This window comes from Corvus kubaryi, unplaced genomic scaffold (genome assembly GCF_017639235.1).
Source record: "Corvus kubaryi isolate FWS band 111438036 unplaced genomic scaffold, C.kubaryi_AGA036_p1.0 split3-73, whole genome shotgun sequence".
NCBI lineage: Eukaryota > Metazoa > Chordata > Aves > Passeriformes > Corvidae > Corvus > Corvus kubaryi.
Window position 1 is genome coordinate 32,069,295 of NW_024582091.1, and position 25,218 is coordinate 32,094,512.

Below are 25,218 nucleotides of genomic sequence, written 5' to 3' on the forward strand. Positions count from 1 at the left end.
AATCATGATTTTTCTTTTTGTGGATTGCAAATTTGAGCTTTTCACCCTTAGCTAATTTTTCTTGTTCTCTTCACTCCATAATTTTTTTTTCCTGTTTCTCTTCATATTTTCTCATGTTTTTCTATGTCTTCTTTACACCAAAGAGCCAAGAATATAAGATTTATGAAGGGAGAGCAAATAGGAAAAATACACACAAAATTATAGTTATGAAGACAAACCCTCTGTCAGTGACGACCTAAAACTTTTATCTTTTTATGGAAGCCATGTGATTATCTACCTGCTCTATATTAGAAATCAAATCCTCTGCATGGATGGGATAGAGGCATGTTCTCTCCACCTTTTCTGTCTCATCACCAGCTGTCCCATCTCCTGGATTCGTGATTAACAGTCATTGGGCTGTTATATCTTGAGGTGAAGTCTGCCTCCAAATCCAGTTATTTTATCATTCCTGCCATTTTTTTTTACTGTAAGTGGCTGAAATGCTGTCGTTTGTACACCCTGAACTCTCACACAGAACACACACACCTCATGGAATTTGGGCACCTGGTTTGGAAGTCTGAAAAGGACTAGGTAGACGCATGGAATTGCTCACCTCTGCAAAGGTTATTATGGGACTCATTATACATCACAGTGGAAATTCAGCTGTCTGGGCAATTTCATTCAAGAAAGACACTTTTAAGCCTTTTTTTTAAAAAAAAAAAAACAACTTTTCTTTTTATTCTTTTCTTTTTTTCTCTTCTCTTCTCTTCTCTTCTCTTCTCTTTTTCTGTATTTTGACTTGGAGGAAAACCTAATCTAGTCTTTTAGAAGCCCAATATTAACTTCCCTCATACATCAAAATTTTTTCTGTCTTGAGTGTCAGTAGAGTCTAAAGCTGACTAGCATCTCTAGCTGCCAGACTGACTACCTAAATTCCTTAAAAAGCAGGTGGCAACAGGCCTCTGAAGACCTTCAGTGTTGGTATGGATGCTTTAGCTGGCCTAATGTGAGTGTTTTGGTTATGCACCTGACAAGGAATTCTTACATGGCCCTGCTCCACGTAACGCACTATTGGAGAACACCAGAGGTTGTGGGCAGCTTAGAATGAATGCTGGCTGCTTCCTGGATCAGTGCTTAACCCCTAGGCTGTTAAACAGGCGATAAGCTCCATTTTAATGGAATTTAAATACTGTCTGCTGGCTTGATTCTAGACTGTAATGGAGCCTTTGGTATGAAATGTCATCTTCCATGCCTTTGGAGGCAATTTTGAGCATGCACAGATGAATAAACAGGGTAAGCCAACCTGGTTACTTTAACCACCTTCAGAATTAGTCTGCTGGAAAAAGGAATTGCTGGAATTTGGTTTGGGGACCACATTTGGGTTTAGGCAAAATAATCTAGCCTTTGCTGCCAAGACAGCAAAGTGTCATCCTAAACATTTTTCCTGAAAACTCCTCAAACATCTCTGAATCCACAGGTTTTGCTTTCTCCTACTACACACTGAGAAAGTAAAAGAGCAATGCGAGGATCACCCCACAGTTTTGAGAAAGCTGCATTGGCTCCTGCAGTCTTCAAACAACTGTGAAAACGCAGTAAAAAAATATCAATTTTATTGTTCTGAAATCCTTGGAATATTAAGCAAAGTCTTCTTAATTTAGAAAAAAAACTGTAATTGTGTGAAGGTGTACAGCGACAAATGTTTCAAAAATCTAGAAACTTTGGTCAATATTCTCAGCCCGATGTTAAGGGTGCTCTGCTCTATTTTCTTTCAGAAAACCATTTGCATCACATGTTGTTTGGCAAATGGAGATATTGTTTTATGTGTTGCATTCTTGTACAGTTTTTTGAGCAGTAAGGATCTCTGGATGTCAGAATGGTCTATAAGCATAAGTGCTCTTCACTAAAGGCACTGGCATCATTCCAGCCATCTGTTCTAGAATAAATTCCATCCAGTATGAGTTTTTAAAATCAGTATGCTTTTTGCTGTTTTGGTTATGTTTGACTGAATATTTTATTGAAAAGTGTACATCACTAAGTATTGGTCAAACAACACAAGATTTGCCATTCTTCTCAGCAAAGCTTGGCTTGATTCAGGTTTCATGTTGGAGTAGATGTAAAATGAAGTTTAAGACTGAACTTTTACAGAATCAGAAATGTGTTCTGAATTTGTTACTGAGGAAGTAAGAGGAGGGAAAGTGCAAAACAAGAAATCCAAAAGCAATTTAATAATCCCAATGGTTTAGGACAAGCTTATCAAATGACAGAGCATCTTTTCAAGGATATAAATTTACACTGTACATGAAATTTTGAATTCTGTTTGAGGTGCATATTTTGTCTTGATCTGCTAAGTATTGCTTCCTGAAGCATAAAGCTGTCTACATAAAGTGTTCTTGAAAAGTCACTTAGAGAAATTTACCATCTTAACAAGAAAACATACGGGAGAAAGAAAATTATAAAAAGAAGAAGACAACTTCACAATGGAAACTAAGGCTGATGGAAGGAAAAGAGATGGGCTCAGGGATAGTTTATATAGAGTGGGAACATGAGGAGGAATGAAATTGGAGCAATATAGCTTTGCAAATGCTTGTCCCTCCTGGACTCTGAACAAGAGGTATTTGCCCCTAGAAGAGAGGTTTAAAAAGCCTGCTGGATATACTTTAATATTTTTTAAAACGTTATCATCCTTCCTTGCACAACAGTTACATTCTCAAAAAGAGACTGAAATTACCGACTCAAAAAGAGAAGAAAACTTGTGCATATGGCAATTTCAGTTTTCTAATGCGATTTCTGTGAGTAGATTACACGTATAAAATAAAGTGCAATGTATCAGATTTGGTCAATGCTACCTAAAACTAACATTTACTTCATATATGCATTTCCCATATTTCTTAATTGCTTACATTATTTTTCCTATTACATTATTGTACGTAAAATAATACTCTACGTATGCAAAGTAAGTGATGGCTAGGTAAAGAGGAAAGACACTGAATTTGTGGCATCATTGAAGGCAAGTCTGCAAGACTGCAAGGGAATTTAATAGATCTTGATTATTCTCTGACCCTCTTGGTGGTCACAGTGTGCCTTCACATGCACCTTTCAGGGCAGATATGACTCAGAACCACCACAGTGTAACCTTGTCTTTTCCTCAGGTCATTGCTGGGAGCCCTGGGAAGGGAGATGCACAGTGTTTTTGAAGACTGTGGGTTGACATTTATACCTGGACTTATTGCTGGACAGTCCAGAAGGTCATAACAGACAGAACAAGGATCAAGGCTATTGTGACAGTGGTGGTTTAAGGACAATGATTTAAATGGCCTGCCCATCACTCCAGTTGATCAGATTTAATGTCTACATATCAATCCTTTTGCTTCAGGTCAGAGAAGTCATATTGAAACCGAGATAGTAATGTGTCACAAAGAGATCTGTGCTGTAAATGTCAATGCAGCAGTGGTTTCAAGGATGTTTCAATTAATCTTCTGTGCTTGCTAAAGAAGTGGGTTAGGCCTGCTTTAGAAAACTCTGAGATAGGCATGTTTTAGTTGCCCTTTTTCAACCCTATGAAGTAAAAAAAAAAAAAAAAGGAGAGAGATATTTTATGTATTGAGAGACAATTTCTGATATGCTTGGCTGAGGGCTTACCAAAGGTTCATTGACAGCAAAGTACAATTTCACAATGAACTTATTTCAACAAAGATTATTTAAAAGTTGTCATTTTTGTCATTTTTACATAATACAAAGTGTATATAAGAGAAAAACACAATCCTGTATATGCTGATCTTAGGAAGAATTCAGAATTGAAAACTGTTTTCATGATGTGTCACTGCAAGCTATTAATACTTTTTTCACTGTGAGGTGTTTTCTTTTGCAGTGAAGGGAAAAAAAGTTACAAAATCTCTTGTCTTCACAAGAAAAGCAAGACAACAGGCTTTTTTCTGTTCCTGTTTCAGATGTTAGGTCAATTTTGTTGATCCATTTTCAGGAAGAGAAGAGACAATAATATCCACTCTATGAGAATTACAATTATCCTCAGTCTCGCAGTTCTGTAAGTTGTTAGAGTGATCTGTATCCAGAGAAGTAATCTATAAAACCCATTCAGAAAATCTTTTTCTAAAAGAACTACTTCAAACCCAGAAACTTTAGTCTGTCAAGAAAAGCAGCACAAAATTTTCTTGTTGTTATGCCACATATTTCTTTTTATCTAAGTTCTTTCATCAGTTTGTGAGTTTGCTTTTTTTTTGTTTTGTAAAGTAACATTTTCAATCTCTTCTTGTCTTTTCTCCTTGAAGAATTATACTCATCTACAGTTTGACCTTTTGCCAAAGAGCTTTGTAGTCCATAAACCCTTTTCTGTCCTTGCTACTTTCTCCAGAGACATAGCTCTCTGGGAAATGTATTGCTTCCTTCCCAGGCTATCAGGACTAATCCAGTCAGGGACCCCTACTCCTTACTAGGACATAGGGAAGGTGCTGCAGGCATTTAAATGGGAACGTGATTCACCCTATTCACAGTTTCTTGATTCGACATGTGGGAATGATCATTGATTTATCTCAAAGTTCTGCCTCTGGCAGTGGCTTATAACACACAGTGCCAAGAAAGACATCATACATATGGCACCTGAACAATTGGGTTATTCTGAGTGAGGTAGGATAAACTGATTCTTTCAACTTGATTGTGAATATTTTTTCAAATTATTTTTGTAACTGCTGCACCTGTGACTGCAGCATGTCTGAGAGCCTGTTGTCTGGATTTCCTTTGTCTGAGGTAAAAAAGATAAAGAGCTGGTGTTATGTGGTAACATAGGGTATAGTGGAGAATGCCATATACAAGATGAGGGATAGATTCAAACAGAACCGGTCCTCCATGCAAGGTGCAGGGAGTGCAGCACCCTTGAGACAGTACTTTGCAACCACAGCAGTGGCATGAAAAGCACTTTTGGCCAAGTACATTGGAAAGATCTAGTGTGTTGACATTAGTAACAGTAGGGAAGTTTAAAGAGTGCATCCAGATTCTTCTTTCTTTATGTTTAAAGATACAGGGCTTTCTCCATAATAAAATATCTGACCAGAACAAAAATGCTATTAGCTGTCTGTATTTGAAAACATTTCATGATTTCATACAGCTGCATTTAAAAATATATCCAGAACCAGGCTAATAATTTGTGAGCATCAAAAAGAGTAATCACTTACGGATTTTTCTGATTGCAAATTGAAGGTTTTATGTTTACATACATATCAGGTTTTGATTTGAGCTTTTTTTCATTATTTAGTCTTGTCATTTAGGGCATTTAGGAAATAACATGGCATCATGTTCCCAAATGTCAAAGCCGGAGGTACTTTATTTTAGCTGGAGATTTTTGTTTTGTTTTGTTTTTTCTGGGGGTGGGGAGAGATGGGCTTAGGACTTAACTAATTAAAAGTGATTTGTTTTCATGATCTGGATGAAGTATTTTTGCCAGATGCCTAAGATACCTCTGAGATTCAGGCAGAAATTTGTCGCATCAACCAGGAAATCCTTATCAAAACACAGCTTGGATCTTTGGCGGCACTGAGTGTATCGTTTGATAAGTGAGTCCTACTTTCTTGCCTGCACACCAGTCCTTTGCAGCAAAGGGCATTTATTAAAGAAACAGATGGGGAAACATCAGTTATCTTTTGTGCCTTCTGTTTTCTATAAATGCCAGCAAGAGAGGGCAAGCTCAACCAAAATAATTGAAGGCTTCACAGAATAAGTCAGGTAAGTCAGGGTAGAATAGATTCACTACAGCTCCAGTAGCACTATAGTGCCTGATTAAACAAAAGTGTTTTTCATGTAGGTTAGTAAAACAGCTCAAATTTTGAAAAGCCACAGAACTTATCATTCAAAGAAATTTTGATCAATTAAATTATTTTTACTAATATGAGCTGTTGTGCTTTGTCTACATGTAACTGGTATAAACCAGTCCTGAACTAAGATTTTTTTTTAAAAATTGACAGCCCCAGAGGTGCTGAACCACCAGCTGCAGGTTTTACGGACTTCTGCAGAAATGGTCAATCACTATAAAAATCCTAAGAAGGTTATCTTTAATCAGAATCATAATCATTAAGAGCAGTATTTTTTGTCCTGCTTTTGAGTTTTTCATAGCCATGTGGTGGGCTGACCTTGGCCAGCTGCCATACACTCACCCTGTTCTTCCCACTACCTTTTCTCAACAAAACAGGGACAAGAAATTAGACAAAAAAGCTCGTGGGCCAAGATAAAGACAGGGAGATCACTCACCAGTTATTGTCAAAGAGAAAACAGAGGCAATTTGGGAAAAAAAAATTACCTGAATTTATTTCCAATTAAAGTGGATTTGGATGGTGGAAAACAAAAACTAAACACTTTACCCTCCCCCTGGCTTTTATTCCCAGCCTCAACTTCACTCTTTCATATCCGACTCCTCTATCTCCCTGCCCTGACTGGTGTAAGGGGATGGGGAAATAGGGGGTTAGGGTCAGCCCATGACAGATCATCTCCCCACTCATGCTGTTTCCCTGCTCCAGCCTGGCCTCTCTAGGGACTGCAGGGAACTCTGTCCAGGCACACGGAGTACCTTCTCCTCCCCACCTCCATCCTGGGGCTTGCAGAGCTGTTTCTCACTCTTTTTTCCCCTCACTCGTTTCTCATGGGCAGTGTCCTGCCCATCCTTACACACGCTTTCCCCGAGGCACTGCCGTCGTGTCGGGGGGGCTCAGCCATACCCAACAATGGGTGAGTTGGAGCTCCCAGAACCGGCCGTGTCTGACAGAGGGCAGGTCCCCCACTGCCTGAGCACCCAGCACAGGTTTACAAGTAAAATGTGAGTTAATTAAATGTACTAGAATGAAAACAATATGATTGATAGACAATTTCGTTCATCTGAGCTTTTTTCATGGCTGGGCTTCATGCTTCTCATAACTACAAGGCTTTTAATTTTGTTCACAAATGATATGTCTTAATTTATAGTGTTAAGGTAAATAAATAAAAAGGTAATCACCAAAACCTGAGGGGATTTCTCATAAAAATTCTCCTGCAGAAAGTATATAGAAAGTGAATAGTACCAGTTTAATATGATTTCTACTTTATGCAGCAATATCTGCTATACACATGCATGGGATTACAATAGTTTAATCAGATTTAGTGATGAAATGCTGCCCTAGCAGTATTGCAGAGTCACACAAATTTGTGTTAGGCAATATCCCATAAAGCACACTCTAGAAGGACAGACAGCATGGGGTTCCTCAACTCTGCATAGTTCCACCAGTGAAAGACAGAATGAGGAGCACAGTGACGTGAAGGAACTGCGCAACACAGTTTCAGAAAATGAAAAATACCACATTAACATATACCATAAGATCATAAATCTCTCTGTGTCTTAACACTATCTCAAGTATTCATGTAAAAAAAAAGTACTAATTTTTTTTTCCAGGGTATAGTGTATTGTTTCATATTATTTTGATTATGTTGAGATGTCCGATGATGTTATCCCTCAGACAATATTAATAACTTGCCTGTTATGGTAGTCATAATATCTAGATACAAGTAGAATTATATTTCACATTGCCTAGATTAATGAAACAAATGGGTAAAAAAACCACAGTGATAAGCATGGATTTGTCAGCCCATGTTACATATGTACATAAGTAACCTTTTTTGCAAATGCTGAGTGTCATCCTGGTTTGCTTAAATCCATGTTTGCTGCCTTTAAATAGCAGGAAGAGAAGGTTGATTCCCTACCTTAGTACTTTCTGTGTCGAGATCTGTGTTCTTTTTAATCATTACCTGTTTGCCATTGATATCACTGCTGCTTTCCAAGGCAATTAAATTGCCGTATCATGGCTACAATAATGCAGTTTTCCTATAGACTTCTGATACCAACTGTGTCTTCTGTTATGTCTAGTTACTTCCCTTTGTGGATTCACAACAGGAAGAAAGTGCTGTAACTGTGATTTGGAGGTCTCTTAAAAAGAATCTTTTTTATTTTAATGTTTTTGTGCTTCTAAGAAGATATGTATTGTGTAGCATAATGTAATTTTACAAGGTCAAAGAGACTAGAACTCACAGGTACCTGCATCTCAAGGAAACTGTGCAAAGTCCTAGGAAACTCCCTTATTCAACCTAAGTTCATGTTCATTCATGTTCTCTGGCCCACAGCAAATGGCTTGCTAGTTTAGGTATGAAAAGCTTCAAGTTTAAGATTAGTTGTATAGAATGACTTAAAAGGATGGTTATCTGCAAGTCTTGTGTGCCTTGCCACCCACTCATTATTTCAGTTGTCTGCCCTTTTCAAAGCAGAACTTGAATTTCTTGTGTTTAGAGACAACTATTCATCAGTAACCAAAATTGCTGCACTTTTCCACTAGTGATAAATTCACCTTGCCTTTTATAACTTAATAAGGTGTAGCTTTTTTACTGTCCAACATTCAGTGGTTGGCAGGGGGCTCATGAAGCATGCAGTGGAGTCTTCCATCTGCCGTTCTTTTCTTCCTATCCAGATTTCCTAGAGTATATATTTTCTCTTCAAACATGACACTTTAAGCTTGCAAAATACTTTTTCTGTCTTGTGCTCCAGCTTGCATGATGTGGCACTAATCTGTCATATCTGAGTGATATTTTTTCATTTGAAAATACACTTATTGGTTTGTTCTTATTACAGTGACAGTATTGAGTGGGGGTGTATCCTGTAGCAGCTACCAGATGTGTCATCTCTTGGTGCACGTTAGCTATGCTCATATGAAGGGGCTAATTAAAATAAGGATTTGTTCATATTTTGCATGCTTTTAAAAGCTTCAGGAACACCATTAATTTATTGTCAATGTACCTGACAGTCTTATATTTTTTCATGGCATACATTGTTAGAACCAGTTAATAATATAAGAAATGGATAGATGGCTCTCTTCAGGTTCTTGACCACAAAAGGAAAGTGCCACCTAACAGTTGTCTTCAGTGCAAGCAGAGGCTGTGTACTTCACTGTCAGCTCCATGTTGGTGTATTCAGCTGGGTGAATTTTGGTAGATCTCTTATCCTACTTGTTCTTCAAGCCCTTACTTTTAAAATTAAGATAGTGGTGTTTCATATCCTTTCACAAGAGTGTTTGCATAGAAGGCAAGTAACAGAATTCCAAATTTATTTGGTTATTTATGTAGGCTTTCTAATGACCACAGAGGATCTGAACAATTGAAGAGGAATAGCTGAGTAGGATCTGCACTGCAATACCTATCCCAGGATAGACAAAATTTACCGATTTGGATTAATAAATCCAAACTTGAGGTAGATTTCTTGTAGTCTCATTTTATCTACAAATAAAATGAGTTGTGCCTCAGCTTTGCCCTCCCTCTTTGCCCCCTGTATCTTGATGTGTAAGTAAATGGAACCTTTTACAGTATTATTCAAAAGTTTTGAATTAGTGCTGTTGAATGTCATGGTTATGTATGTGCAATAAGCTGAAAATGAAAACAAATGGATAAGGACTTCTAAATAAAGGAAGTGAATTCATTTTATACTCTCCTAATTCTTGGTCTTTCCCATTAGCCACTAGAGAGCAGCTTTCTACAGGACCTGAGAGAGATTACTGTCCTGCAGAGTTCCTGAAATGTAAACAGGGGATGTCTCCTAAATGATCATGTTTAAAAGTCATTTTATAAATAAGTTCAGGCAATATGATATTAGATCATATTGGTTTTGTTCCTGACCCAATTTAAATCTTAACACTTCAGATTTCATGTGTCTGAAGGCATAATGTTCTGTGACTTAAGTGTAAGGACACATATTCTCATGTGCCATCAATGGGCATATTTTTAATAAGGTTTGTGATTTTGCAGTCATATCATTGCAATTCAAATTGGAAAAAAAAAAACACACAAAAAATCCAACCAAACCCAAACCTGTAAGCTGTTTCAAATGGAAGATAAAAAAGCCATTTTAGATGAGAACAAAAGCTCACCTAAGCACAGAAATTTGCCTCAAGCAGCAGCCAGTTGCAGTTGCCTAGTGAACAGTGCAGGACCCTGTAGACTGTGGTCATTCCTTCAATTTACCCTCTCAGCTTTCAGCAATTGGTAATTATGAGACTTCTTAAACCAAGGCTGTGGCAAGACCATCATTTTTATCTGCTATCAATGGACTAATTTTCCATGAAATTATCTGAATTTTTTCTGTCTAAAACACAAAAGCCTGTGGAAATATATTTCCCAGTTTCATTATTAATCCTGTGAAAATGTATTTCATTTTTTTCTTTTCAGTTTTTCTCCTTTCATTGCAGCCAACTGCCTCTATGGCTAGTTCTATGGCTAGAAAAAGTAATAAAACTTGTTCCTTACCTATTTACTTTATGTAATCCTCGATTATAAAGAGTTTTTCATATTCCCCTGCAGCTCTCTCTTTACTGACTTTGAGAGTTCTAATTGGTTTAGTCTGTCTTCAGTAGAAATCTTCCACTGTTTGGATAATCCCTGTAACATTTCTTTGTCATTTTCCAGCTTTACTGTGTCTACTGTTTCAAGTGTGGTGCTCTCTTCGATAGTGCAGTTTTCTGTTTCATTGCCCACTCTTTCCTAATGATTTCTAAAATTTGGGGTTGGTTTATCATCAAGCTGACATTTTATGCTAATTTTCTTGAATAATTTTATAATTTCCTGAGTAGTGATTGTTAATTTAGAATCATCCACTATGTATGGTAAATATTCTTTCCCATGGAGGTACATATTTTTGCATTTATCAGGATTTTATTTCATCTGTCATTTTGATGCCTAGTCATTCACTGTTGTAATATCCTTTGCAACAATATTCTGGCAATTTTAATATTGTCTACCTTGCAAATTTGGATAGACATAAAATTTCAGCACTTTCCCACATAACTTCCTCTTATAACATGCATCCTTCAAATGTTCAGTATTGCTGAAGCTTTATGAAAGAAGTTATACTGGGAAGGTTCAGTCACTGATTGGTAACATCTTTTAGCAAAAATAGTGTTAATTCTCCCATAACAAATTGCATTCATCTTTTTTTTTTTTCCCAATCTAACCTCATTGTAATCTTTCCTACAGGAAGAGAAGAAACTGATTGAATAGCATTTGAGCAAATTTATACTCCATCACACTGACTGTTGTCAAGACATTTGTTGGTGTCACCTCTGTCTCCTGGTATACTTTTACAAGAGTGGAAGAGAAAGTCCAGTGTATATAATGCTGAAAGTTAATACTTGCCTTTAAATAGTTTTCACCTTACAGATTAAACAAAACAAAGTAGTCACAATTACTTAACTAAGCTAGGAACTTAATAATTAGCGAAAGTCAATGAAATCTACACTTCCACATGACTTTGTTTTGAGATCAGGATTTAAATACTGCCTAGCTGAGTTACCTTGAAACTAAAAGGTTTTGTCTGAATCCCATAGGGAATCTGTGGCAGTCCCTGGAACAGCATAGAGCCCAGTAGTCCATTTCTGGACTATCACATGTATCGATTCATTTAGCAATAATTGTGGCTCTTTTAGATTAAATGGATGGATCAGATTCAGTTTGTCTCACTTAGGTACCTGCACTTAGTCAGAATGGATCTGCCTCTGGTGGCTTACAGTGACACACACTTTGATTCAGTATACCAGAAACTTGGTAGATAGAAGTTAGAGTCCTACATTAGGTAGATTGGACCTCACCTCTGCTTTCTAAATAGAAGTTATGACTGGGATGGGCCAGTGTCTTCTTTTCTAGTATACTATGCTTACAAGTGGAAGGTCCATTTGCTTAGTTTAAAGGGTTTTACAGCCATGTGTGAGGTGAAACCTGCTAGGCAGAGGATGAAGGAAGAGACTTGCAGTTTAGCAGCACTTGCCACAGCAGAGAAGATAGTTCCATCTAGAGGAGGGCAGCTGGGCAGGAAGGAATGGTTCCTACCTGAGTTTCTCACAAAGCGTGGACATGAGCATCCCTTTAAAAATATTAATAATACTGACAACCGTTGTCAGCTTTCAACAGAAATCTAAGAAATCTGGGGGCACTTTGATTAGTTTCCCAGAGTACAAAGCTGTCTTTAGGATAAAGTTTTATTTTTTGCCATGATTTACTTTGTGTAGTGAGATACATTACAGGAAAGTTTGATGACTCCTGTTTTTTCCTCCTATATTCTCAGATGTGCACAAGCTTCATTCCTTCTTCTCTCCAATGTAGAATTACCTGTCAATAGCAGGGCATCTTGAATGGGCATTGGTCATTTCTTTCCTTGGCTGAGGTAACAGAGCCACAGGGGTGAAAGAGATTGACTCTGCTTTGGTTACTTTTTCCTACTTAGAAAGAGGGCAGTTCCCAGTAACCTAAATTCCTTTTTCACCTAACTGCATTGTTTGCCAGGGACAGCAGTTTTCTGAATCTCCATTGTAAATGGAGTTCCTATCAGTATGTCATCAGGATAGAAGCAAACCACAGGGTAAACCATTACCTCAGTCAAAGCAGTGCCTTGGAGCACAAAGCAGGAACCAGCAGGTGCTGCATTCATTGCATAAAGGAGGCTGTTGCCTTAGCAGAGAAGCAGCAAGCACAATATTATCAGATTATCTTTTCCTTGAGTTAAAAATACTCCCTCTAGAGAGGTCACCTATACCACTAAGAAACGCTCAGGAATTTGGTGTTATGTAAATGTTATTTTTTCCTATTTTTTCATTAATAATAGGAGTTTTCTTGGGAAAAGATGTTGTCGTTATCCTCAAACAATTGTATTAAAAGCTGCTGTCTAGCAGGGATTAGAAAGTCATAGACATGCATCATTTAAAACATTAACTAATACATTTATGGGAAGAAAGGTTAACTGTTAGATTTTTTACAATTTTGTGTAAGGTATCATGCAATATGAAATTAAAGTGAACACTGTTAGCCTTCCCCTCTTAGTGTAATACACAAAATTGGTCAAAACCAATTATAAACACCTCTTTTTTTGACAGGTCATGATTGGATAGAAGATTCATTTTTTGTAAATTCAAGGAGGTAATTTACTGACAAGACAAAGCATTTAAAATGCTATATTTAACCAGCTAACCTAACATTGTCAGGTGGTTTTTTTGTTCGGTTTTGGTTCTGGGATTTGTTTTTGTACTTTTGATTTTGCTTTTTTTTTTTTTTTGCTAGGCACTGTAGAAGGCTCTGGCTCCAGCAATGTAATTTGCCTTTCATAGTCTATCACAAGGCTCATGATTATTTCTTACAACAAAATATTCAGTGCAACAAATTAGTAGATTCTGCTATGTTGGTTGGGCTGCATTCCAGTTCCTGCCTTAGTGATGCTGGCTGCCTTCAGCACTGCCAGCACAATAATTATTGCTGCGTTTTCTAGACCTCATGAAACCAGCAAGGTGATCACCCCCTTGGAACAGCTGGGGATATGAGGTATGAAAAAGTGGAAAGAAATTGCTGCAACTCTGTGCTATCTTGCCAGCAAGTGCCACTTGAACGATGACAGCTATTGGCAGGGATAGGCCTCTGCTGGAGGAGAGCTTGCAGCAGTCCTAGATTATAGCTTTTGCTGCTTCCAAGAGGACTTGCTGTGGGCACTGAATTAAAGAAAGCAAATTGGAAGGTGGGGAAAAGAAAGATTCAAAAGCAAATGCAGAAGGGTGGAGGATAAATTCTGACAAGGAAGGAATTTTTGGTTTACTGTATGTGATTGGCTCTCCTTATAAAGAAAAAACCTTCTGCAAACACCATCATGTCACCCATACAGCCCTCTCCAGCCTTCCTTACAAAGTTAATGTACCAACTGGTGCCAGCTAATGGATGTTATTCCAATACAGAGAGGTATAACACTTTTTATCAGTGTTTTACCGTATGAAGAAGGAAAGTTTAAAAAGTCTTATTTTAGGTATTTAACAATATATGAAAATACCTTCTGAGAATGTGCTGCTGTGCTTGAGTACACAGTTTGGATAAACAAATGGGTTTAATCCAGGACACAACACTAGCCTTCAATACACCAAATAAACACCCAATAAAAATCTGACTTTAGTCTCGAATTAGTTGATGTAAATTATTCTCAGATAAATATTTTTGACTGCAATAAAAATTTATGCAAATAAGCAGGCCAATTATATCCATCTTCAGTATCTCTGCTTCTTTTCCAGTACCTCCCTTTCCTTTAATTTTAATCCAAATATATTTTTTCTGGACAATGTACTTGCATGAAAGTGTACATTTTTACACCATTCTCATCACTGCTAGCACCTATTAGCTTTATAAAATATAGCAAGCATTCCTCTCGTGTGTTTAGTCTTTTGTCAGAGCCTTGCATCTATTCTTTTCCTTGTCCTTCACATTTTAACTTTTCAGTATAACAGACTGGGAGGAGAGCTTTGTGAACTTTTTTATAGTTGTCCATTTTTCTGTATTTGTTAGTTTGTAAGTTGATAAAGCTTGGATACAAATAGATAATATTTCAGAAAAAATGTAATAAGAAAAGGAGCTATTTGTATCCATGCATGAATCGGCTACTAAAAAGAGTCAGCACACCTTATTAGTACATTACTCATTACAGAGTAGCTTTATATTCATTACATTTTTCATAGGCTAGGGGAAAAGGAATTATCAGACTGCTTCTTAATTTTATTGAAGTTTTAATGTTGGAAAAGGCTAGAGAATTAGACTGTAATATGTGCTGCTTACTTATTTACAGAGGCTGTGCTTTTCAAGGGCAGGTGATAGGTTTTGTATTTTTTCAAAACAGAAGGATTAGTCTCCCACTCATTTAAACATGTTGTTTCATAAAATCAAGGAAAAAAAACCAAAAACCCTTTGTGTTTTCTTTGGATGTTTAATGGGGGAAGTATCTGGCTGACTCACTCTAGCTGTCCCTGGGGATTGGAATGACCTAGAGTTTTCCTCTAATGACTATGACAGTTCAGAGTGCTTCATATTCTGCCTTTTTTTTTTTTTCTTATAATCATGTTCCAAAGCAGATTGAATGGTGAAATACTGAACATCAATGCAAATTAACTGGTTCTAATCAACAATTCTTGAGTTGAACCAAGTCTTGAATTAGCCTATGAGAATATCACATTTTCTTAAAAAAAAAAAAAAAAAAAAAAAAGGCTTGTCACTTTGGATAGAAATGTATGTTTGTAGAGCTGTGTTGTAGACAACAATCAGTGTTCCCCAGCTGCCATTGCATTTAAAGATGCTGGACCTGAGAACTGGGAACACTGGACATCTGGAAGAAGAGATCTGAGACCTTGTGCTTGTCTCTTGGGCCCTGGTGTAGAGACCAGATGACAAGTCTGACTCTAAGGTAGCCATGTTGCAGAGAAGATGCATTGATTCCTTCCACAGTACTTGGATTTCCCTAAGGATGGGTGGCTTTATACACAGGTAATAGGCAAAGTTCAGCAGGTAGAAACTTTTCTGTCTGTAACTGATGACAATTATCTTTCTCTCATAAAGTGATCTGCAATAGTTTGAATATCAGTTTTCAGGTTATGCCAAGGCATGAAAATGTAGCAGATGCTTCAAATACTCTGTGTAGTAATAATGATTATTTTGGCAGAAGCATCTTAAGAGGGAGATTAAGGTCAGACAAAGTCAGCTTTCTGTTTATCCAGGTTTAGTTGTGGAATGAGAGACTGCAGAGGAGCCCTCTGTGCCTTACAGTTCTGACATGGACTACTTGTCATTCTCTCCCCATGTCATTCTCTCTCTCGCTTTGTGGACACTCTTGTATGCCTGAGTACAAATAAAACCACCAGGACACAACAACTAGTGACTCTAGACCGGCTATTTTCACTTGATGTAGTCCTCTGATACTAAAGGCCTGGTTCTTATTATTATGAGACTTAGTACTGATGAGATAATGTGTGATCCCTGCCAATTCCACTCAAAATAATTTGGCTAATGAGGTTTCTTACAGGTGTGCCTTTCATGCTGAGAACTAGAGACTAATTTTTTGCTGTTGTTATGTGGTAATTTTTCTTTCAGGCATTAAGCCAGAGTTTGTTCTGGACTGAGAGTGATACACAGAAGATTGTTTCACTACTGAAGATAACTGAGATACTTGCTTTTGTAAATTCCATGACAGCATTATCACATCTTTCTTGAGTTTACAAATGTAATATAGTATAGTTTGAACCAGTGCGTAGAAACTAGTTGTATCTTTTTGAATGAAACCAAGACCTGTTTTATTGTTAAATATCTCCATAAAGACAGAAACAATTTGGAACTATTTGATAAGGCTAATCTTTCTGAATGATCTCAGAATGCTTGGTTTTGCTTTCTGGCTTTACTGCAGGCAAATTCAGATTATTCAATTATAAATTATTATTAAATCGTAATTGAAAAGCATTTTTACATTTAGAATTGGTTCAAGCTCTCTCAGCAGTGTCAGTAAAATTGAACTTTGCCACCCTTGCAAGAAGGATGTGAATGGGGAAGAGAGAGAGATTAAGAGAGAGAGATGGAGGGAGAAATAAGGGTCAGCCAAAGAGATGGAAGGGAACTCCTATGCTGGCAGTGTTTAAACTGATTCCCACTGGTGGTCACTAACCCATCTGTCATGATCCCTTCTTTGGCCACAGTCACAGCTAGTCTTCTTGTTGCACTCCCTTGCTGGCACCTGGCAGCTGAATATTTTGTGCTATAACATTGTCTTGCTTTTAAGGTAAAAAGGAACCTCCTAACTTGACCCAGTTTATCAGTTTGAGAGCAAACCTCTTTTATGCACCTCTCCCTGGATTTGGTGGAGTGCAAATATGTCTTATTAAAATAATGCACAAATTGTTATTACAAGTGTTCTTGAACAGGAAATAAAATACTTTACAGGGATTAAAACTTTTAGCACCTATTGCTAAAGTTCATCCTGTAGCTGAACTACTAACTTCTTGATAGTCTCATGGGTAGAACAGTTTACATGAGATTGATTTTTTAAGTTTTCTTTCAGAGACACAAAAGGATGTGTTCTGACACATCTCTAAGTCTTGCTACTGGTGGCCAGCTAGAAATAAGAAACTCTGTTGTCTTAAAGTGTACACATATGCACACACACACAAAATTTGCTGTACCCTGATGATAAGATTTGTTATCTAAATTGTGGCATGAACTTAAGGCTCTAACCCATCTAAGCAAGTCTTTGGGATGGAGTGTGCAATTGTATACAAAACTTTACTCTGAAAACAAATAAATGAACTGAAGTGCTCTGCTGGTTTCAAGAGTGTTGAAATCTAGTATACCTTCACAAATTCTGGATTTTTGTTGTTGTTTTAAATATTAGCAAAAGTGAATTTGGTCTTGTACAGTAAATACTATAACCATCTGAGGCACAGTTATCTCTACAATGCTATGTAGATATGCTGCTCACTACTAAATAGCAGAAAATCTGCTGTAGAAAACTTGTATTTGCAATTTTTTTTTTATTGCCATGTTCAGTTAGGGAAGGCAGCAGCTGAGAATAAGAATGCACTCTGTACCTGTGGAGAGCCTTGTTGTCCTTTGTAGGTCACAGCGGAAATCCACTTATACACAATATGATGCAGGAATGTGGTCCTACATAGGATTTTTAAAAACTATGATTACCTTCTTATCAAGTGTGGTGAAGGCCTATTCCTTCTCTCAGCAGCATCAAACAGATTAAGGATGGGGGCTTAGTATTATATATGTGATTCCTTTGAGGAACAAATGGACAAGTGAAAACGAATTCCTTTTTGATTTTAACTTGAATTACCTGTGCTTGCTATGGTTTTGATGGTTTTTATTAGATATGCCAAGAACACCATTGTGTCCACAGCTCTTCACAGAACTTCATTTTAGTGTTGCCTTTCTTCTTACGAAAAAAAATCAAGTTGTTTTTATTTGCCCTGCTGTCTTGCAGTAAAGGACTTGACTCACATGCGCATGCACGCTTTCAGATGTGCATGTGTATTTTGTATAGATTTGACTTTCAAAATATTAATCTGTTTCTCTGCTGGATGACTGTGGAGAATTTTTTGAGTAACTGGGCCCTCTATCTCAGGATACAATCTAAAATTTTGATGAAATATTAAATGAACCTCTCTAAGGAATGGCACAAATAAATGCATTCTGCCTCAAAATGATGGAAGTGCTGGAGGAGTGTTGGCTGGGGATATTGTAGTCATGCAGGCAGGCTTTAGCATTAGGAAACATTCATAAGCCAAAGGCCCAAAACCACTTGTATTTATTTGACTCTTTTTTAATTTTCTAAGCCATAGACCAAGAACTGAAGGTCATTTAAAAACTTAAAAGCTAACGTAAAAGCAGGAGTGAATCATTAGATGCTGTGGGCATCTGATAAACACAGTTTTTCTGGGAAGACTTAATGAGTTAGTGATTAGAGCTTAATTTCTTTAGTGCATTCTTAGCTTGCACCAGTCAGTAATATAAACCATGCTCGTTTAATTCTTCTATACTGTAATTTAAGCTAATACTCTTCTTCCTTTGGAGTTAGCTGAGAGCCTGTTACCACCACTCAGCTGCTTGTGTGACCCTGCCCCAGCCCTGGTGTGCTGAGTGCCTGTGTGCTGTGTTTGCTGTCCAAGGACCTTGGCTGGCAGGGGCTGTCTGTGCACATCCTCTTCTGTGTGTGTGACTGCGTGCACTTAATTTATATCAGTGCAAAGTTTAGATTCTGTATCATTGTAAAGTAGTCGTGGTTGAGATTTTTCTCAAGGAGCTTTCTGAGCAAAGGCACTTAGTCATTTTCCATTTTGGAGTTTATGTTATAAATCATCTTTTGACTGGTTTCTCCTTTGTGGCTCCTGTCTGAAATTCTAGTCCAATCATATACTTTAAGAATCATCTCCAAATGTTTTTCATTTTCCTCTGGAAATTCAATTCTTAGATCCCTCAAGGTCAGTAACACTATTAATCTATTAACAACAAGCCTCTGACAAGAATCTGGAAATAGTTTTTGAGCTATGCCAATTTGACAGTATATGGGTTCATTTTATTTTGTATTTATTTTTACAGCATTTAAAGGAAGTCTGAAAAAAAATAATGCCTTAGTAAAATGGTTCCCTTCAAATAAAGTCTTCTGTAATTTTATCAGTGAATACATCAAATAATCTGCCTAAGAAGATAATGTGGTGGGTGTTTATTTTCTAATATTAGGACCTGACTGTCCATAACTCTACATTCTGAGTTCGCTGCATTATTATAGCAGAGTTGAATTAAAACATACTTTTCTTTTCTAACCATACTATACTTTTTCATCCAAAGCATCAATTATTCCTTTTTGCTTTTCTCATTTTAAACTCTTTTCCAGAATCATAGAATGGTTTAGGTTGGAAGGGACCTTTAAGATTATCTAGTTCCAGCACCCCTATCATGGGCAGGGACACTTTGCACTACACCATGTTTCTCAAAGCCCCATCCAGCCTGGCCTTGAACACCTCCAGGGATGAGTAGTCCACAGCTGCTCTGGGCACCCTGTTCCGGTACCTCACCACCCTCACAAGAAAGAATTTCTTCCTAATATCTAATCTAAACCTACCATCTTTCAGCTTAAAGCCATTCCTCCTTGTCATGTCATTACATGCCCTTGTTAAAAAATCCCTCTCCAGGCTTCTTGTAAGCCCTCCTTGGTACTGGGAGGCTGCTATAAGGCCTCCCTGAAGCCTTCTCTTCTCCAGGCTGAAGAGTCCCAGCTCTCTCAGCCTGTCTTCATAGGAGAGATGTTCCAGCCTTGTGACCACCTTAGTGGCCTTAGCGGACTTGTTCCAGCCAGTCGACGTCCTTCTTGTACTGAGGACCCTAGAGCTGGATGCAGCACTCCAGGTGAGGTCTCAGCAAAGCAGAATAGAAGGACAGAATCCCCTCCCTCGCCCTATAGGCCATGCTGGTTTTGATGCAGCCCAGGATGTGGTTGGCTTTCTGGGCTGCAAGTGCACATTGCCAGCTCATGTTTTGCTTCTTGTCCACAAACAACTCCAAGTATGTCTACCCTGGGCTGCTCTCAATTTGTTCTCTGCTCAGCCTGTGTTTGGGTTTGGGATTGCCTGAATCCAGGTGGAGGACCTTGCACTTGGCCTTGTTGAACTTTGTGAGGTTCACACAAATGGACCTCTCAAGCCTGTCAAGATCCATCAGGATGATGTTCCTTCCCTCCAACATGCCAACTGCACCACACAGGTTGGTGTTGTCAGCAAACTTGCTGAAGGTGCACGAAATCCCACTGTCCGTGTCAATAACAAAGACGTTAAAAAGTGCCAATACCAATACCGACCCCTGACAAAGGAAAAAGAGAATTCCTTGAATTTAAGTTTAATAATTCTTTGTTAGTTCTTGCCTTTCTCTGTGTAATGTCCTTGAAACATCATTAAACATTTGAAGGTAGTAGGTATGATTTGAAGAAGTGCAGTTGTTTAACAAGAAATTTTGAAGTAAAGGAATAAAATGCTTTTAAAATCAGATCTATATTTTCCTATGTAAGAAAATTCCTTATGATTCTGACATCTGTGGAAGAGGAGGAAGCTACATAATACTATTTTTAATAGTCTTTGTCACTACTTTGTCCTACTTTCCACTTTTCTCCTTTTAGAAACACAGACTAAATGATATATTTTTTTAAAGTAACTCATGTAGGAAGTCTATATTATATTTATGTTTGTGGATTAGTTTTATTTTCTCTCCACCTTCATCTCTTTGGGAAGTGGGAATAAAGATCTAGTTCTGTCCTGTAATTTCCATTTGATAAATCCACCATGCACCTTGCCATGTTACTCTGATCTTCTAAGGAAGAGCTACATTTCCACAGCATTTCATCTGTGCATACCCTACCAGAATGCTGCCATTTCGCATATCCAGCAGTCCCCACACGCAGCTGACTCCTTGAAGTGATGTGAGAAAATCTAATAGCAAGTCTGCTGTGGCAAATGAGAGACAGATATACAGGGACAGAAGTGGTGCACCCTTGTCAGTGTTTACCACTGCCTTGCATTCCCTGCTTTCTGGTAGATTTACTCACCAGCAGTTCAATGTGACCACAAAATCTGAGGGAGGGGTTGCTTGGTACTGGAGAAATTGCTGGTAATGGGAAAAAATGAAAAAGTACATTGGTGTGTGTGAAAAGGAAAGGTTCTCGCAGAATAACCATTTATCCACTGTACCATAAACAGGTTTTGATGGAACTGTATCTTTCACCAAGACAAGCAAAACAAAACATGTTGATGCATGACAGTTTCCTTTTAGACTAAAAGTTGTGGCAGGGATATGGGGTTTTCTACTTTTTATACAATTGACTAGCATGCTGCAATTTTCCTCTGTAATTGGCATACTTAACTGGATGACCTCCTGCTGTTTGAATGATTTGCATCTTCCCAAGTATTGTTTTTTGCTTGCTGAATCTCTGCTGTTACTAAACTAGAAGCATGTACAGTCTAGAGTCTTTTTGCAACTGCTTTGCTATCCTCATTTACTCTTTGTTTATCTGATGAAAATAAGAGCTCTGTGCTCAGAGTGAGCATTTTCCATTTGTTACCTTTTTAACAGCATTTAAAGTGTAACAGGTTTTTTTGCTGATACACCTAATAGACTTCACACTGACCTACATAATACTGCTTCATGCCACATGTTGGCCTTTTTTTTTAATATAGATGACTGTGTCTGTGGTCAAGGAAATATTTCTTAATGCTAAACTTAGAAGCACAGGCAATCTGAATTTTCATGAAGTTCCTAATACAGCTTCCTTTTATTTCTTCATCCTATTGTCACCATTAGACATGTCTTGGGATTCTGGGAACTCTTCTGTGGTGTTCCTATGCTAGGGAGAGTTGTAGGATAGCACAGATCAGTTCAGAAGGATTTTGGATAATGTAGGAACAGAATCTCTTTCAATAAATGTGTAAAATAAAATGGTAGTCAAAATACTAACGCTGGTTATAAGTAGGATGCATTGTGTGAAAGAGGTCTTTGTTGAAGAAAGAAATTCAATGTTTGACATGAAACCTGAACACTCAAATTTGAAATTACATGGCTGACAAAATTTCCCAGGATTATTTTGACAGTCTCCATCTCAGAGTCCAACAAGTATCAGTACGTAGCATATAATTAACAGCCTTTTTACATTTGCAATGCTGATGTAAATGTAGGCTGTCTTTTAATGAAAAGTTTTCTTACTTAATTTCAAAAAGAAAGTTTTGGTGTGATAGTGGACTGTGGCATGAAAATTGAAAAATTCTCCCACAGCTATATCATGCAAGAACAGTAGTTAATTACTCATTTAGTACTTGATCTCAAAAAGTGTTATTTTTTAAATGAACAGAGTGGTGGCACACCAACCTAATTTAGTTCATCCACAACATAACATAAACTCAATAAATAATCACCTGTTATTTAATTAAACTTAATCAAGAAACAACCTGCTCTTTTTCTCTTTCTCTTCCTTTCTTTCTGTTTCTTTTCTTTTCTCTTTTCTTTTCTTTTCTTTTCTTTTCTTTTCTTTTCTTTTTTTTCTTTCTGTGTCTGGTATTCATGTTGCTGTTATTTTAAGTATTATTAATAACAATTATAATTATTTTTTATTTTTATTTTATTTTTATTATTCACATTTTCATGAAGTTCATCAATTCACCATTCCAGTTAGTGAAATTGTTGAAATGCTGTCAGAGAAGCTCCTTGGTCTGCCTAAATTCACTTCACCATTACATTGCCTTCTAATAGTAACGTAATATTTTTGTCAAAATATGCTATTATACCTATGGGTCAGGCTACAGTACTGTATTTTTACATAATGTCCAAACACCAGTTAAGGGACACGTGCTATTGGAATTATGAAATTATTTCTACTGATACTGTTAGAAAGGTGGTTTTTCTAACATCTGATCTATCTGTTTGGAATGGTATTGCTTATAAACAGTAATAATCAGCCTGGGATTGTTCCTCAACTGATTTTTAAAATTATTTATCTAGAGTCTTGGGGGAGCTTATATTTCAGCTGATGTTTGTGACAATGAAAGAAGGTAAACTATAGTCATTATCAGTAGAACCAAGTCAAAGAGTTGCCTGCATTTGGTTACAGGTAAAAGCCCACTGACAGAATAGCTGGGATAGAGAGAAGAGATAAAAATCAAAATGCAGGGAAATAGTGGAAGTAAAGAGACAGGACTAGGCTAGATAGTATTGTGAATGGAAACAATGTAGCTGAGAAAATGTCATAAGCCTATCACATATTTTCAGCATTGATGCCCTAAAACATTATAGCATTTGCTGCTGTATATAACAAAGTGATTTGTCTTTCTTCTCCTGCAAACATACCATTCTAGTGAACACTTTTGTATCTTGGTAGAATATAACTCAGTAACCAATGAGAAGTGCAGCTTTCATTAAAACAAGAAGTTGAAACATTTCAAACTCATCTCATTGTACTGCTGACAAGTGGTTTTTTAACTCAGAGCAATTGCCTTGGGTATGGGAAGGGGAAATACCCTCATATGTGTTTTCTAGTTTGTTCTAATCTATTTATGCTTTTGCTTTTTAATCATAGGTTTCTGTGCTCGAGAGGCAGATATTTGACTTCCTTGGTTATCAGTGGGCACCCATCCTCGCAAATTTTATACACATTATTGTAGTCATACTTGGCTTATTTGGAACCATCCAGTATAGACCTCGTTACATAACAGGAGTGAGTATTTAATTTTTTGCTTATTTTAATGTGCATGTGAGAAATAAACAAACTGAAAAGAGCTCCAAACTGCATTGCTTATAAAGCAAATAGAAATCTTGGTTTAATTTTCTTCTGTAACATTTTACATTTACTTACTGTGCTTTTGGGACACCTGCAATAATCAACTGGTAACAGTCTACAAAAGTTAAGTCAATATGATCATTAACTGCATGACAATATGAACTTTCAAGTGGAGTCAGGTTAAGGAATTACAATGTCCTCGGTATACGGGGAATTTAGAGCTAGACTAAATGTTACCCATAACTTTCCTAGATACATTGGGCCCCCCCAACAGAGGCATGATTCATTATAGTTACTCATTATTGATAATAACTACTGTTAATAGATAGAGTGCCTATCTGTTATGTATATGCCTCCTAGAAGTTAAAGTCCAACCCGAAAGTGAGGTATGATGATACGGTAAGAAATAATGGACTGAGGGCTCCAAAATGAAAATAAGTATTTGAACCTTAATATTTTTAATCCATTTCTTGTCTTATTCATCCACCCCTCATATACAGAATTAGTGTCTGTGCTCTCTGGCACAATGCAGTATTAATTAAATCCTCATTTCATACTCTGGGTTTGTGGAGTTTTTTGCCATTTGTACTTCTACAAAGAAAGAATAACAGCAACTCTGACAGCCATCATTCAGAACACCTCTTTTTGGATTTTCATAACAATATTACTGTCAAAATTGACTATTAACTCACTTAAAGCTTGTATACATTTCAGAGACAGGAATTGAAAAATTTGCCCTATTCATGTAAGATGAAAACAAGGGAATCTTAAAATGATAGGATGGTTTGCACTGGAAGTAAGCTTAAAGATCACCTGATTCCAGCCAGGTAGGGACACCTTCCAGTAGACCAGATTGCTTTAAGCCCCATTCCAACCTGGTCTTGAACCCTTCCAGAGATGGGATATCCACAGCTTCTCTGGACTATGTGTCCTAGTGTCTCATGAGCCTCACAGTGAAGAAGTTTTCCTAATATCTAATCTAAACCTACCCTCAGTTTACTCTTTCATTTTAAAACCATTACCCCTTGTCTCTGATAACCCCACTGAATCTGTACCCTCTTCTGCAAAGTCTCTCTCTTAACTGTTCCTTCATATGCCAGCAGTCATTCAGAATACAGACAGATTTTGCTTTTGCCCCCGTGCTACCATCCATATTGCATTACTGTAATGCTAGGAGAAATACATTAACATTTCTGTCTGTGTTTCTATATCTGTGATCTCCTATACACAGAAAATTTGTATGCGCAATGCCTTTATGCATGCACACAGTTTAATATATTCCAAACCATTTACTATGAACATTGAAAAATATGTTACAAACCTTAAATATTTAGTTTTCCTTCAAGTTACAATGCTGGAGTCATGTGAATGGAGTTTCCTTCTGTTTCTGGTACTTTGACCAGTACAAAGGACTTGAAAATAAAAACTCAAAATTCAGACATCAGTTAAAGAAAAAGGGTTAAATGTTCCATCCCAAGACTATTCTGTGGCATAAAACCAAGCATGAGCATAAAATGCATAGCTGAACTAAACAAAAAGTTAGATTTAAATGATAAGTGCATTGTGAATGGGGAGGA

The 25,218-nt window shown here is 37.3% G+C and overlaps 1 protein-coding gene across 2 annotated transcripts in view; it reads left to right on the forward strand.

Annotated features, from left to right (window-relative positions):
- Positions 1–25,218, forward strand: part of NKAIN2 (sodium/potassium transporting ATPase interacting 2) — a 527,252-nt gene that overhangs the window by 214,291 nt on the left and 287,743 nt on the right. For both annotated transcript variants that reach the window (XR_006014070.1, XM_042016273.1), the window contains exon 2: positions 23,441–23,578. Coding sequence is in view for 1 of the 2 variants with exons in the window: in XM_042016273.1 (XP_041872207.1) it covers positions 23,441–23,578 (138 nt within the window). In the remaining variant the exon portion in view is untranslated. The remainder of the gene's footprint in view (positions 1–23,440; positions 23,579–25,218) is intronic.